Source organism: Porites lutea, chromosome 7 (genome assembly GCF_958299795.1).
Source record: "Porites lutea chromosome 7, jaPorLute2.1, whole genome shotgun sequence".
Taxonomy (NCBI): domain Eukaryota; kingdom Metazoa; phylum Cnidaria; class Anthozoa; order Scleractinia; family Poritidae; genus Porites; species Porites lutea.
This window is the reverse complement of record NC_133207.1, coordinates 26,496,818-26,511,817: the sequence shown is the minus strand read 5'-3', so window position 1 is coordinate 26,511,817 and position 15,000 is coordinate 26,496,818. Positions and strand designations below refer to the sequence as shown.

The 15,000-nt window shown below is 41.0% G+C and overlaps 3 protein-coding genes across 3 annotated transcripts; all 3 read left to right on the top strand.

The window, feature by feature from the left end:
• The first annotated feature begins 1,642 nt into the window (after positions 1 to 1,642).
• On the top strand, positions 1,643 to 3,556 carry LOC140943497 (adenosine receptor A2a-like). Its single transcript, XM_073392590.1, has one exon. It carries the CDS (start codon positions 1,916 to 1,918, stop codon positions 2,897 to 2,899), a length of 984 nt encoding a protein of 327 aa, XP_073248691.1. The 5' UTR covers positions 1,643 to 1,915; the 3' UTR covers positions 2,900 to 3,556.
• Positions 3,557 to 9,846: 6,290 nt separating this feature from the next.
• Positions 9,847 to 11,162, top strand: LOC140943746 (histamine H2 receptor-like). The gene has a single exon (XM_073392856.1). The coding sequence runs from the start codon at positions 10,066 to 10,068 to the stop codon at positions 10,999 to 11,001; it is 936 nt and encodes a 311-aa protein (XP_073248957.1). The 5' UTR covers positions 9,847 to 10,065; the 3' UTR covers positions 11,002 to 11,162.
• Positions 11,163 to 13,323: 2,161 nt separating this feature from the next.
• On the top strand, positions 13,324 to 14,842 carry LOC140943468 (histamine H2 receptor-like). Its single transcript, XM_073392561.1, has one exon. It carries the CDS (start codon positions 13,324 to 13,326, stop codon positions 14,338 to 14,340), a length of 1,017 nt encoding a protein of 338 aa, XP_073248662.1. The 3' UTR covers positions 14,341 to 14,842.
• Positions 14,843 to 15,000: the final 158 nt, after the last annotated feature.

Below are 15,000 nucleotides of genomic sequence, written 5' to 3'. Positions count from 1 at the left end.
AGCAAACCGCCACGCTCTCAAACGTCCCAATAATTTTATTGATCTATTCTTAGGTGCGATTCGTGTTATGCTGTGTTAATATGCTTGGGTGAACTTGTAAAACGTATGGCACACTATAGGTAAAACTGTATTTTTTTTTTCATTCATGATCTTTCTAAACAAATAACGGGTTTAGCCGAAGGAAATAGCCAATTGCAATTTAATAGTACTAAAAGATTTCAGCTTTTTGATGCCGAATTGAATATAAGACATTAAGAGATTGCCTGACTATTTTATTACAAATTTTGATAGGGGCTTACCATTAATTATAGAGCCTAATCTTTCTTAATTAATATAGTTATAAGGTGCCAAAGAAATCTATATATATATATATATATATATATATATCACGAAATTGAAATTAAAAAGTAATGAAAACATATGGTGTAAAGAATGATTGAGGAATAGAAAATTAACGTGAAATAATTGACGAAGAAGGCAAGCAATGTATGCCTTGTTAACACTTTCACGGGTGTGACATTCCGCTATACAGAACATCCCACCTGTATCGACTTTCAGGCATGATTCATCTTATTGCACAACCTTGAAATAATTTACAAGCCATGCAGTAGTTTTCTCCTTTCGAAAACTGTTTCCGCAAGAAGTACATAAAAATTAAATTATTTTCATTCACACCGGTGGACACTGTCGTAGTTAACTTTTGTTTATAATCTTTTGAGTCCACTTTCGACTGTGGGTCATAGATAACTTTTGTATGCACCTGTTTTTCAGCTTACTTTTCCTTCTGACGGCATAAAGCAATGAAACATAAACAGAGAATAGAGCTGCGAGTGGAAACTGCCCTGTGTTGAATATTCTGCCTGTAGAACGATGAAGTGTCTAGCGTGCGTGCCTGCCTGATTGATTCTCTGTTTACAGGTGGCACCAAGTCTGTGGTTTCAAGAATCTTCCCTTTTCCGAACCAATTTCAACGACTGTCGAAAATTGCGAGTCTGAAGGTCTAGAGATAATGGGTGGGCAGTGAGTCCTAGCTATCTTCGGCGCCTGAAGGACTCGATTGGGCGGATAAGACAGTTCCCAACAAACTGACAATCAAAAAGACATATCAAGTTATCTACTAACTACTGACAGCAATGCGGAATCGTGGTTGTCAGTATTTTTTAGCTACGAAGAAAAATATGTTAAAATTTTCATTATCGCTGCTATAAAGATTATGTTTATTTATAAAGTACATAAACGAAAATTAAGAATGTTATTGTTGCTAAAACTTGAATTACAAAGACCGATATTGAATGCCATGTCGCTAATCTTAGCCACGAAACGTTGTTTACTAATTTGCTTGCGCGGTGGTCCATTCAGTTTTTGAACAAAACTATTACTAATTTCTTTATAACAATAGTTCTTCTTTGGGAAGAATTTATAATCTGCCATTTCCTGCGCGGTTAACCGATGAAGAGGCATAGTGGCAATATTTTGAATTGTTCATTAGGTGACCTAATCAAAATACTAACCTCTGTTTACCTTGCGAAGTGAAGTAAACATATTTTTAATTGACATCTGTGGCAATGGCGTTTTTTTCGAATCGGACGAGAGAATTTTCAGTTGAGCGTTGCGATTTTACATTGAGGACACTCCATGTTGTATGTGTTCCCACAGAGATTTGAGAGTACTCGACCACGACTTCCAGTTTTACTTCCGCTTGCCAAGATCGCACCCTGCCGGATATCGTCACCACATGTGACGAAAGGGAAATACACAGCCCAAGTTAAATATCAAGCATACACGTTGCATAGCTTTAGTCTGGTTTAGCGGTTGGAGGTGTAAAGTTCAGTTAGCTTAGACATCTGAGATTACTACCTGACTACGAGGATTTTTTGTGTTGCGTTATTACATCGCCGACAAGAACTTGATAAAAATGGGTAACTACTCTGCTGGATTACCCGAAGAGGAAGAATGCCATTTCTTGCCTCTAAAACACGTCTATGGAATGATGGCCGTGAATATTTTGTCAACAGTTATTGGCACAATCGGCAATGTGTTAGTGATCGGAACGGTACGCACGAATTACGCTCTGCAGATAATTTCCAACTTTTGGTTGGTGAGCATGGCCGTCGCTGATTTATTCGTAACAGCACTGGGGCAGCCTTTGTTCTCAGTTTTCCTGGGTCTACAAATCGGAGACGAATGCAACATTTTCGTTTCGCAAGCGTTTCGCTTGATTGCCAACATGTCATGTTCGGCTTCGGTACTTCATTTGTGTCTAATCAGCATTGACCGCTGCCTGGTTATTCTCCGGCCTCACGATTTCAGAGAGATTCGGACCAAACAACGGTTCAAGATAGCGCTAGTGATCGCATGGACATTGCCAATCGTTTACGGTATCCTACGCCTGACCGTCAGCAAAACAGCAACGTCTTATTTCACAGTTATAGCCGTGGGCCTTTGCTACGTGGCTATCATCGTATGTTACTCGCTGATTATTCTCAAAGTCAGAAAACAGGGCTCAGCGACACTAAAACGCTTTCGCAGTCAAAGCGGGAGAGGCGTTGCCTCGGAGCACGTTGTAGAGCGCCGTGTAACGGTCACTATAGCGATCGTTGTTGTTATTTTCACGATTTGCTGGTTTCCTCTGTTATACCTGCGCTCCGCATTCGCTGAAGAAAACTTTGGCGTCGCTTACAACTGGGCAAGAACATTGGCACTAACTAACTCATCAATGAACCCGTGGATTTATTGTTTCAGGATAGCTGAGTTCCGTCAAGCATACAGAAGACTTATTCGGTGTCAGTGGAAGCCTGTTTGTACGTGTAATGGAGGAACAGGAGAACAACGCGAGATGACCACTGGTACGCACTCTAGCGATTTGGAGACGAGCCATCAAGGACCGAATGCAGTGTAAAATTACACTAATGCTCAGCGTGAGCTGAAAAAATAGTTTTTCCTGCCTGACAGACTGGCTGAGACAGCTGAGAACTAGCTGGCGAAATATTAGAAGACCTTTGCATCTGGGCTAGAAGTTTTCTCCACCTTTAACACCATTCTACCCCGGAAAGCGAACAGAAAACCTGGGAAGCTTAGCAACGACTAAAATAGGTCGTCGATACCAATTGATGGAGAAAAGACATACTCGTGATATGGGAACTTAGCAAAAACGCTTAAGAGGACGTTTGACCACTGGAATCATAAATATCAATTACTTTACTTAACGTATAGAGTATAACTTTACTTTCCAGTCGCGTTTTCGTAATGACAAGTGTATATTATTACCCAATGTTTTTGTTCTGTGTGCTTTGTTGTCTTGATCGCATAATCTAGCTTCAGGGAGGTACGAAACAAAAAGTCTACAAAAACAACCTTTTTTTCATTTTTTAAAATTAACTTGTCTGCCAATATAACTATAAACATTAAACAGTTCAAGTGTTTGGAGCATATTTTTTGTTAGTTTGTGATTGTAATGTGTTTAAATTGCTGAAATAAAAGCCTGAACAGTGTAATTTCTTTGACAGTTTTGAAGCGGCATTCAAATAAATTGAAGAATAAAAATTCTCGGCCCTGATGCATGTTTTTGTCTCAGTGAAACATAAAATTCTTATCCGCTGGTTTTGTCTCCGGAAAATTCTTTTCAAAGATTTTGGGTGGTTCGGAGATTTTCTGTCATAAAAAGGATCAAGCGAGCGTTTTTCGTGTTGAATCGTTAAGCATGTATGTTTTATGCAAAATAAGCTTTAGCCCAAGAAAAAACAATATAATTAAGCGACTAGACGTTTGAATAGTAACATATTGGCAATCTTATTTTGTCCAAAAATATCAACCCGAGTTCCCCTTCGTAGATTACATTACAAGAAACTTCCAGTTCCGGCAGTAAAGGCACGTTTGCCGCAATTGCTGACATATTTTTTCATAATTGCGTTTTCAAGAACAATGGCTAAACGACCCTTGCCCTAGATGAGCTGTAACTGGATCTACTTAAGGCTTTGCAGGATGCAAAGGCCCAGGTCTCGAGTATTTTCTTGTCAGCTTGTTTGGCTCGAGAGTTAATTCGGTGAACGCGCAGCTTGGACGGAGCCCGAAGGGACGAGAAAGTCACCGACACCCACTCTCTATCCCTAACTATCCCTACCCCCTTGTACTTCGGACGTGAGGCTTATTATTTGCCACCTTTCACTTCTAGTTTGCTATGTCGTATCAGTTATGGCACGTGATAAGCGAAGACTGGAGTTTTTCTTGCACCGTCCTAAGAGGCTACGTAGCACGTGGTTTTTCCCTAGTCTCCCTCGCATCAGTTTCTGTCTCGTCACGCAACAGCTGTGTTGCGTATTCTAACGGAACGAGATAAAAAAGGCTGCTTGGACAATGGCATTGCCTTGCTTAGCGGTGGCCTATTCCAGGTTCTTTAAAAAATTCAATACACGACGATTCCCTCTCGGTAAGAATCGGCTACCACGTGACCACAAGGGAATATCTAGTATCGAGAAAATAATTCGAACAGAAGCCATCAATATTGGCGGGCTCCTGTTCGAACTTCAGTTTTTGGGTGTTTTGGTTCAGAAAACTACAAATCAGGCCGCTCACCCTCTAGTTCCAAACTGAGCTGAGAAACAGGTTAAGGCAACCAAAGGAAAACTGAATATATACACACAAATTTAAGCTACTGGGCAACGATCAAATCAACGGGGCTTGCCAAACCATCCTTCAAGGTACAATCATGCCTCAAGCTCAGCGAAGCCCTAGACTGAGATCGGGGAGGAGAGAGAGAGAGAGTGGAGGGATACGGTTGCCAGGATCTGTGGCGCCTTAATGGTACACAGCGTACATAAGTCTGCGCGCGTGGAGTAAGTCTCTCGGAATACCTGAAAGGCAACTTAGCGGTGGCAGCGTTCCTTGGCACATTTTGTACCACGAAGGCGAGTACCGACACGCCTTACTGGCCCTTCCTCATTGTAGATGCCTGGAAGACCGAATTAAGATACGGGACTGCCGGACTAAATTTACCGATCGGAAGTTACCAAGCAAACTACAGCAATTCATCAGGTGTAACAGAGAAAAGTTTGTAGAGTGCAACGGAATTAAGTTCGTAATCAACCAGTGGAAAGGAATGACGGAGCAATTCGAGATCAACACTAGTAGGAGTAAGGGATTCCTAGCCCGAGGAGGGGGCCGGGGTATTCCTGGAAATTCTTGGTGGGGGTACCGTGTGCCGCCCGTTTCTCCAAATCCTGACCCTATTTCACCAAAAAATGTCATTTTCACACCCGTTTTCAGACCAGACCTGTAAATATATACCCGTTTTTAGGCAGAAATTATGTCATCATTACTTAGCTGAGAACGCAGACAAAAAATTTTTGCAATCCATTTCGAATTCGCATATTTCTCTTTCTTTCCTACTCACTTGAAATTGAAACGATAAATAATTTCATTCACTCCCGTAGCTCCCTCCAAAACCATATCTGATTCCAGACCAAAATGGTCAAAGTGTATACGACGTATACCCTTTAGACTTATATAAGTACCCCCCCCCCCCCCGCGATTCCTAAAAAGACTGATCCAGTAGATTGTAGGACATAACGAGATTAATCGCCATCAGAACTAAAATGAGAAGAGAGACAAATCCTACAAAACAATGTTGAGGCATCGCAAAGTCATCTTAATGTGCAAATCGCGCCGAACTGAGCATTGTATCCATATTTTCAGGGGCGCCGTCCACGCGCTGGTAACTATGTGTACTCTCCTCCAACTAAAGTGACCCGGATTCAAATCCCGGCGTCGAGGGCACAGAGGTTTTTCTCTGGGTACTCCGGTCTTCCCGTCTCCTAAAAATCCAACATTGCCAAATTCCAATTCGACAACCCTGTCGATGGGCCACCTCTAAAAACATCAGCTATTTATTATTTATTTATTAACTAATTGTTTAATAACAGAAGCAATGGGTGTCGCTCTTTACTCTGAATTGGGTTGGAATTTTTATTGTTTCTAGTAAATATGACCAGATGACAGGATTCTTGACCCAGCAAAACGAATAATTATTGCGCTCCTTGCATCCTTTCCTTCCCTCTCAGAATTAAATCCTTCCATGGGCGTAGCTAACTTTTTGACTTGTTCTAGGCCTGTTCCCTAAAGGTAGCGTCTAAGGAGATCGGTAATACACTGCACCAGAATTTTTCTTTTACAAAGATCGATCTTCACAAATATATGTCTTCAATTGTATGCGTATAAAAGCTCAGCAAATAGATTGTATCTAAATTTCGAACTACTGATCTCAGTACCAACTATAAATAGAGCCTTAACTTCCGTCAATGGTATATGTGACCAGGAGCACATCGGCTCCTGTATATGTTAAAACCAACCTATCCAATAGCGAAGAAAAAAAGATCAATCGTCCTGTTTTTTCAGAGGCTTCGAAATCATCTAAGCAGCATTAGTCTCCATTCTTTGAAAGTGTCACCCTTAAGGTCCTTAAGGGTACGTCTGACTTGGGAGATGTATGACCTTATCCGAGTTGAATGAAACCCGAATATTCATCTTCATACGCCTGATCTGTTGTCCCGCCATTCAGCTAATCTTACAGTGAATAGCAGTTAGTCTGCTCCAGGCGTTCAGATAATGGAGCGCGGCAGTCAGATGGTAGGTTCAAGCATGTTTATGTAGTCTTTTTTAAAATATTTTTATTCTCAAGCGCTGATGAAAATAGTAATATTGATATCGGCGCTATACAAGTTATTATTATTATTACTATTATTATTATTATTAAAAATAGGACTGCGATATTTTACTCACCGAAACGGCCCCATGTTAAGGGATAAAAAAACAGATGCTCCTGACCGTACAGTGCACGACAGGGATGCTTACCATTTGACAGAAAAATCCGTTTGGGGTGTCGAAAGCATAATGGTAAGCGATTTACCAGTTTACCGTAGAACTAGTGCCACATCTGTTACGGTTTGAATAAAAAAAAAAATGGCGAACTTTGTAGCGTGAGTCTGGAAACGAGAAGGAACCGAGAGATTGGTTAATGGTAAGCAACATTCCGTTTGGTTCGTACCAACCGGAATGAAAGGACTACCTCAAAACGTACTCCTCAATTTTCAGTTGGAATTTCCGAAAAGTGGCCTTACCATTTACCGTCCATGCGGAATTTCCGAAATTTTCTGTCAAATGGTAAGCACCCCAAGATTTCCATGACAAGGTTCTCTCTCTTTCCCAGAGAGATTCTCTCTCTTCGTAGGGGCGGGTGGGAGAGAACCCTGGGAACTAGGTTGGGGCTACTGATCTTTCTGATGTACTGGCCGAGTGAGTCAAGAAATCAGCCATTTTAATCAGTCATAGGTCTTCAAATTAAAGGAAACCTCCGAGGGGAGCAGCGTCGAAGTCAAAACGTTAATTTATATCTTAATTTATTTTTTTGTTAAATTAATTTCCACTCGCGTTACAAACAACTTTCGTTTTTTTTTGTCCGCGGGAAACCGGTTCTAGTTTTACTTTCTCATTTCAATAGCTCTCCACTTGAGTGGAGACGTTTTGATCTGAACTCGCACGAAACTGGAACTATTATAAAACCCGATAGACCATGGCAAGAAATTATATTTCCACGGTTTGCAAAGGGCCTGGGAAATCATTAGGTTCGGAAAGGCTTAAATGGGCGCTCATTGCTCAAAGAACCGAGCTTCAGGCACAAACCGCAGTGATTCAAGTCAAAGAACTCATCACTTAAAAGCTCGTGGTTTTTTGGTTAAGTGCTTTGGCGTGCTTCTACTACATTGCATCAGTACTGAGCTTTCAGTCGTCAGGGATTCTAATTTGGCTTTTGAATCCAAGTTTTGTTTTGTTTTCTTTTTTCACCACACTTGGAACAGTGCCTATTCTGGCATGAGGACTGAACCACCGATTTCCTTGGAGACGTCCCCTCCCTCCTGTTCGTCAGTTTTAGTGATTTAGTGACTCTTGGGATTTGGAGAGGAAGGAGAGAAGAAAAGTTGCAGAGTTGAAAAGTGAGCTGAGAACCCCAAGGAAACAAGAAAAAAATTGAATGAAATATATTAAAAGTGTGAAGAAAATAGAGCTGTATGCCGTGACAAAAGGAAGTTTTGTGCCATTATCAAGAGACTATAAAGGGGACAGAGAGGCCATCCCCCATATACACCCTATTCCATAGGTAATTCGTCTCGAGTTATTTTTAGAATCGGGATAAAGTTACCTCGCGCGAGGCGTGGATGTTTCGTGGAGGTTTCGCTGACCAAACGCCGTGCAAAACATGTCGGGCGAGAGGCAATGGAAGCGTAAAAAGATCGAGAGCATTCCTGAATATTGAAGCGAAATGAGTCGACGCTCACCTGGGAAAAAGGAATCGCTGGACTCTTTGACAACCCGTGAAATCAGTTTAACTCGAAGTTGTCGTAACCTCAGTGCTTTAATAAAATGAGAAATTTCGCCGGTCTATTGAAACCGGTCGTTTGTACAATTTAGGGAGTTTAAGATCCAACGACGTGGACGACAACTAGAACATCAAAAAAACAATAGGTTTAATTAGCAAAAAAACAACTTCGCACGTGCAACACACTTTTTTGTTCATTTCTTTCCCGTTTTTACACGACTACGACGTGAAAATGCCTAATTTCGCGTTTTATGGAGGACGTAAATAAGCAACGACGAAATTTTATTTCTCTTTCTGGGCTTGAATATGGTCCCTTGAAATTCAGCTTTAGGAGGGTTCGCCTACAGTTGACAAAGTAGGTGGGTAGGAATAATCGCTATAAAGACTGAAAAAAATAAACATCAAACCAGAAATTGCGCTCTTCAAACTGTATATTATAAATGATCCTGAGAGAATATTCAGTGTGTTAAGGATTTCCCTGCTCTACTGTTAGCTCTATACAAGAGAGGAAGGGCGATTCTTTTTTAATTTCGGTTTCGCTGACACAGCTTTCGCAGAAAACTCGCTATAGTCGTTTTCGTCGACAAAAGGAATAGCAAAATCGCTCTCCGCGTCTTCCCCCACTTTGTTCTGCGTCATTTCGTGAAGGACGCGTGGCTCTCAGCGTGGGTCATCCACGCGGAACACATTCGCGCTATGTGATTGGCTGTTGTCTAATCCCCCTTGAGATCTGTGGTGTTAAAAATAACTCGAGACGAATTACCTATGGAATAGGGTGTATATGGGGGATGGCCTCTCTGTCCCCTTTATAGTCTCTTGGCCATTATGTATAACGCTACTCAGTCGACAAAATTAAACATGTTAAAGTCAATGCAGTGTAAGTAAATTGTTTATTTTAATTTTTATTGTTTGCCATATATTTACAAAGAAAGAAGTTCTTAAATATTTGAAAAACTAATGGCGAGGAAGCCCAAGGGAAGCCACCGGACTTATAAGGAACAGGCTCCGGCCTCATGAATTAATTGAAGTCAAAGCCTCCATCATCTTTAAGAGTTTCCAAATTCATGTCGTCAACTGCAGCATCAGCAGATTGATCGGAAGCACGCCTACTTGACTTATTTGGGCTCTGTTCCTTTGGGTTCTCCATACTGAAAGATTATTCCCCTGCAAAGGCTTATAACTAGAAAAACAAATACAACGAGGAAAAAATACGAATTACGGATGATGGAGCATGAAGGTACGCGTCAGCTCGCCATGACTGACCTCACGGGGTTTGGCTAAAGTTTGTAAAAATACAAAAATAAACCCTTGTAAGAATAATTTTAACTTTGCTGATGATGAAAAAAAGTTTGTGTTTTTTTAGAAAATTGTCATCATGTAAATATTTTGGACGGTACATAAATAGCGTCCAAGTGGTCCTACGACTCTCTAAATAAACTGATATGTCATTTAAGCCGAGTAGTCCAAAGTGAAACATGGCTTATTCGTCCTTATGACATGCGGAAACATTTCTCGTGTCTCAGTTTGACGTAACGGGAAAAAAAAATATGGAAATAGCTTTGTTGTCTTTTACCTAACCCACTCGCAGTAAAGAACGACAGTCATTATAGAGACATGAATCTTACCGCCAACTATTCCGCGCGGGGCACATTTATATCGGCAGGCTCGGTGCAGTGTTTTTTACTGCAACCGCAGCAATGATCTATGGCATGATGGCTGTGAATATCTTGTCGACCGTTATTGGCACTGTTGGTAATGCGCTGGTGATCAGAACAGTTCTTTCGAGCTTAAGTCTACAGACGACTTCGAATTTTTGGTTGGTTAGCATGGCCGTAGCTGATTTATTTGTCACCGCCCTTGGACAACCTCTCTTGTCAGTTTTCCTGGGTCTCCAAATCAGAGGTGTTTGCAACCAAACCGTGTCTCAAGCGTTCCGTTTGATCGCCAACATGTCATGCTCGGCATCTGTTCTTCATTTGTGCTTCATAAGCATCGATCGCTGCATTGTCATCTTACGGCCTCACGATTCCCGGGCTATTAGAACAAAACAGCGCTTCATGATAGCGCTAACAGTCGCGTGGGCACTACCCGGCGTCTACGGCGTGCTACGCATGACGGTCAGCAAAACAGCAACGTCTTATTTCACGGTTGTTGCCGTCGGACTTTGTTACATCGCGATAATCGTATGCTACACTCTGATCATTCTCAAACTCAGAAAACACGGCTACACGACTCGACTTTTTCGCAATCAAACTGGAAGAGGTGCAGCAGCAGAAGCTGAGCGTCGTGTGACAATCACTATAGCGATCGTTGTTGTTATTTTCACGATTTGCTGGTTTCCTATATTGTACCTGCGCTCCGCATTCGCTGAAGAAAACTTTGGCGCTCCTTACAATTGGGCAAGAACACTTGCGTTGACCAATTCATCTATGAACCCGTGGATTTATTGTTTTAGGATAGCTGAGTTCCGTCAAGCATACAAAAGATTACTGAGGTGTCAATGGAAGCTTGCCTTTAGACCTGGTGAAACAGGTGAACAACGAGAAATGAACACACTTTCTAGTGACTTGGAAGCAAAACATCAAGTTTCAACTATAGCTACAGCGCAAAAAGATTCGTCTCATTCTGGCTAGACCGAAAGTAGCGCTTACCATATATTGTACTATCTAACACTTCATGCTTTTCTAGAAGCCTAAAATAATGCAGGAATCAAGAAGAAAAAGAAACAAAAACCACTCGAGCTAGAAAGACCGGTGAGAAAAAAGAACCGGGAACCAGAAGCAGTGCTTACGGTGTCAGATGTTGAAGATTGAGAAAAATTACACCCTCCGGAGATTGGACTTCAGAACTTATAACAACTTTATGAACTAAACTGAAAACATTTCATCCTTTTATTGTCAGCTTTCCTAAGTATATCACTGTGAACAGTTTAAACAGAGAAAAAGCGGTTGCATTCTGTAATCATTTATCAACGATTAAAATTAACCTCATAAAAATAGCAAAAGAGGAAGTCCACAGCAGCATTTTTCTTGCCCAAAGCTGGCACGTATCTGAATACCTTTCACTTTCGGCATCGCAGTTTATTTTATATTTTCCTTATTTAACAAGCGACAATTAGAAACATATCATTTCGCCGTTTCAGTCCGAAGCGTAAGGGGCCATGTTAACTGTCAATTTCAAAGACGTGGCCTAAAATTTAAACTGATATTTTTTTACTGTTATTTAATTTTATTAAAAAGGAAACAAGCATTCTTTGATTTCTCCTTGGTCTAACAGAATAATTTCAATAAAACTTGCTTTCAGCTTTTTCTGCTAATCGATTTATTATTATAGTATGATTCTCCTATTGTTTTCGAATTTTCGCGCTAATTTTGACGTTCGATCACTTCATGGAACAAAAGTTTCTAAATGTCGCCTCCATTTTTATTTGAAAATACATTTGCTTAAAGGGGCTATGTGCATGATTTCATAATTAGCCTGGGACCAGGCTCTGCAGTGGAGGAAAAAGGCGAAAAAAAGAAAAATCGGCAAATGAAGTGAACCGAGTGTGAGTCTGGGGAAGGGAGTAGGGGCGCCGCCCTTTCCCTCGCTCTAGTCCAATCCACCGCTAGGCTCGCTTCGCTTGCCAAAAAAAAAAAAAAAACACATACACACACACAAAGTGCTCAGTGACCTAAAATGCTAGCCTTTTCCTGGCTTTCTGATAGTGGAGTACGGCGGGAATTGACCACCCCCTCACATCTCTTTGCACTGTCCCCACTATCTGATCGCCTGGAGCAGGCTACCTAAAATCGGCTCCCACTTTGAATCTCATTTATACTCAACCTGACTGACCTTCATACTGGTAGACAGCGTTCTTGTGAAACTTTGAATTTGGTTTAATTAGAGTCGAGAATAAATCTCCAATGACATACAGTTGTAAGCTGTTTATCTTATTTTTCTTTTTCTTGGGCAGGATCCTTCATGTTTAACCTTGATTTAGATAGCTTGTTATCGGGTCAGTTTGGTTTACGATTCGATGAACTCTCTTGTTGAGCCACTCGTTAGTGGTAGGTGGGGTCTTACACGCTTGAGCGTGCTTCCTGACCATGGATTGCCTCAGGAACCTTTGAAAGTATAAATTGAATATCCGCTTACCCGTTTTAGACAGTCTATTTAAGCTGTCATTAACCATTCTATTTTCATCGAACATTTCCTGTTGGTTTATATAGTCGGGTTTTGGTTGTCTTGGATTTTCTTCAGGGGCACCCAACGTCAATTTTCGGAAAATACCTTTTCGGAAGACGATCTGAGATCTAGAATTCTCGGAACATTAGTTGTAAAATTTCTTGCTTGCCTGCCTCTCCTGGGATTTTCGAACATCAAGAAAAATGGAATAATTGCCCATTTTTAACGGATTTTTACCCAAGAAAGGTCACCTAGGATTTTCGGGAGCCTTTTTTCTGGCTGAAATTTTCGAAAAGGTAAGTTTTGATCCCTGTAATTTTCGGATCACTAAACTTTCATCTAGGAAATGCTTATAACTAGAAAAACAAATACAACGAGGAAAAAATACGAATTACGGAAGATGGAGCTTGAAGGTACGCGTCAGCTCGCCATGACTGACCTCACGTGGCTTGGCTCAAGTTTGTAAAAATACAAAAATAAACCCTTGTAAGAATAATTTTAACTTTTCTGATGGTGAAAAAAAGTTTTTATTTTTTTAGCAAATTGTCATCATGTAAATATTTTGGACGGTACATAAATAGCGTCCAAGTGGTCCTACGACTCTCTAAATAAACTGATATGTCATTTAAGCCGAGTAGTCCAAAGTGAAACATGGCTTATTCGTCGTTATGACATGCGGAAACATTTCTCGTGTCTCAGTTTGACGTAACGGGAAAAAAAAAATATGGAAATAGCTTTGTTGTCTTTTACCTCATCCACTCGCAGTAAAGAACCACAGTCCGAGAGACATGAATCTTACCGCCAACTATTCCGCGCGGGACACATTTATATCAGCGGGCTTGGTGCAGTGTTTTTTACTGCAACCGCAGCACATCTATGGCATGATGGCCGTGAATATCTTGTCGACCGTTATTGGCACTGTTGGTAATGCGCTGGTGATCAGAACAGTTCTTTCGAGCTTATGTCTACAAACGATTTCGAATTTTTGGTTGGTTAGCATGGCCGTAGCTGATTTATTTGTCACCGCCCTTGGACAACCTCTCTTGTCAGTTTTCCTGGGTCTTCAAATCAGAGGTGTTTGCAACCAAACCGTGTCTCAAGCGTTCCGTTTGATCGCCAACATGTCATGCTCCGCGTCCGTTCTTCATTTGTGTTTCATAAGCATCGATCGCTGCATTGTCATCTTACGGCCTCACGATTCCCGGGCTATTAGAACAAAACAGCGCTTCATGATAGCGCTAACAGTCGCGTGGGCACTACCCGGCGTCTACGGCGTGCTACGCATGACGGTCAGCAAAACAGCAACGTCTTATTTCACGGTTGTTGCCGTTGGACTTTGCTACATTGCCATAATCGTATGCTACACTCTGATCATTCTCAAACTCAGAAAACACGGCTACACGACTCGACTTTTTCGCAATCAAACTGGAAGAGGTGCAGCAGCAGAAGCTGAGCGTCGTGTGACAATCACTATAGCGATCGTTGTTGTTATTTTCACGATTTGCTGGTTTCCTATATTGTACCTGCGCTCCGCATTCGCTGAAGAAAACTTTGGCGCTCCTTACAATTGGGCAAGAACACTTGCGTTGACCAATTCATCTATGAACCCGTGGATTTATTGTTTTAGGATAGCTGAGTTCCGTCAAGCATACAAAAGATTACTGAGGTGTCAATGGAAGCTTGCCTTTAGACCTGGTGAAACAGGTGAACAACGAGAAATGAACACACTTTCTAGTGACTTGGAAGCAAAACATCAAGTTTCAACTATAGCTACAGCGCAAAAAGATTCGTCTCATTCTGGCTAGACCGGAAGTAGCGCTTACCGTTGTACTATCTAACACTTCATGCTTTTCTAGAAGCCTAAAATAATGCAGGAATCAAGAAGAAAAAGAAACAAAAACCACTCGAGCTAGAAAGACCGGTAAGAAAAAAGAACCGGGAACCAGAAGCAGTGCTCACGGTGACAGATGTTGAAGATTGAGAAAAATTACACCCTCCGGAGATTGGACTTCAGAACTTATAACAACTTTATGAACTAAACTGAAAACATTTCATCCTTTTATTGTCAGCTTTCCTAAGTATATCACTGTGAACAGTTTAAACAGAGAAAAAGCGGTTGCATTCTGTAATCATTTATCAACGATTAAAATTAACCTCGTAAAAATAGCAAAAGAGGAAGTCCACAGCAGCATTTTTCTTGCCCAAAGCTGGCACGTATCTGAATACCTTTCACTTTCGGGATCGCAGTTTATTTTATATTTTCCTTATTTAACAAGCGGCAATTAGAAAATATCATTTCGCTGTTTCAGTCCGTAGCGTAAGGGGCCATGTTAACTGTCAATTTCAAAGACGTGGCCTAAAATTTAAACTGATATTTTTTTACTGTTATTTAATTTTATTAAAAAGGAAACGAGCATTCTTTGATTTCTCCTTGGTCTAACAGAATAATTTCAATAAAACTTGCT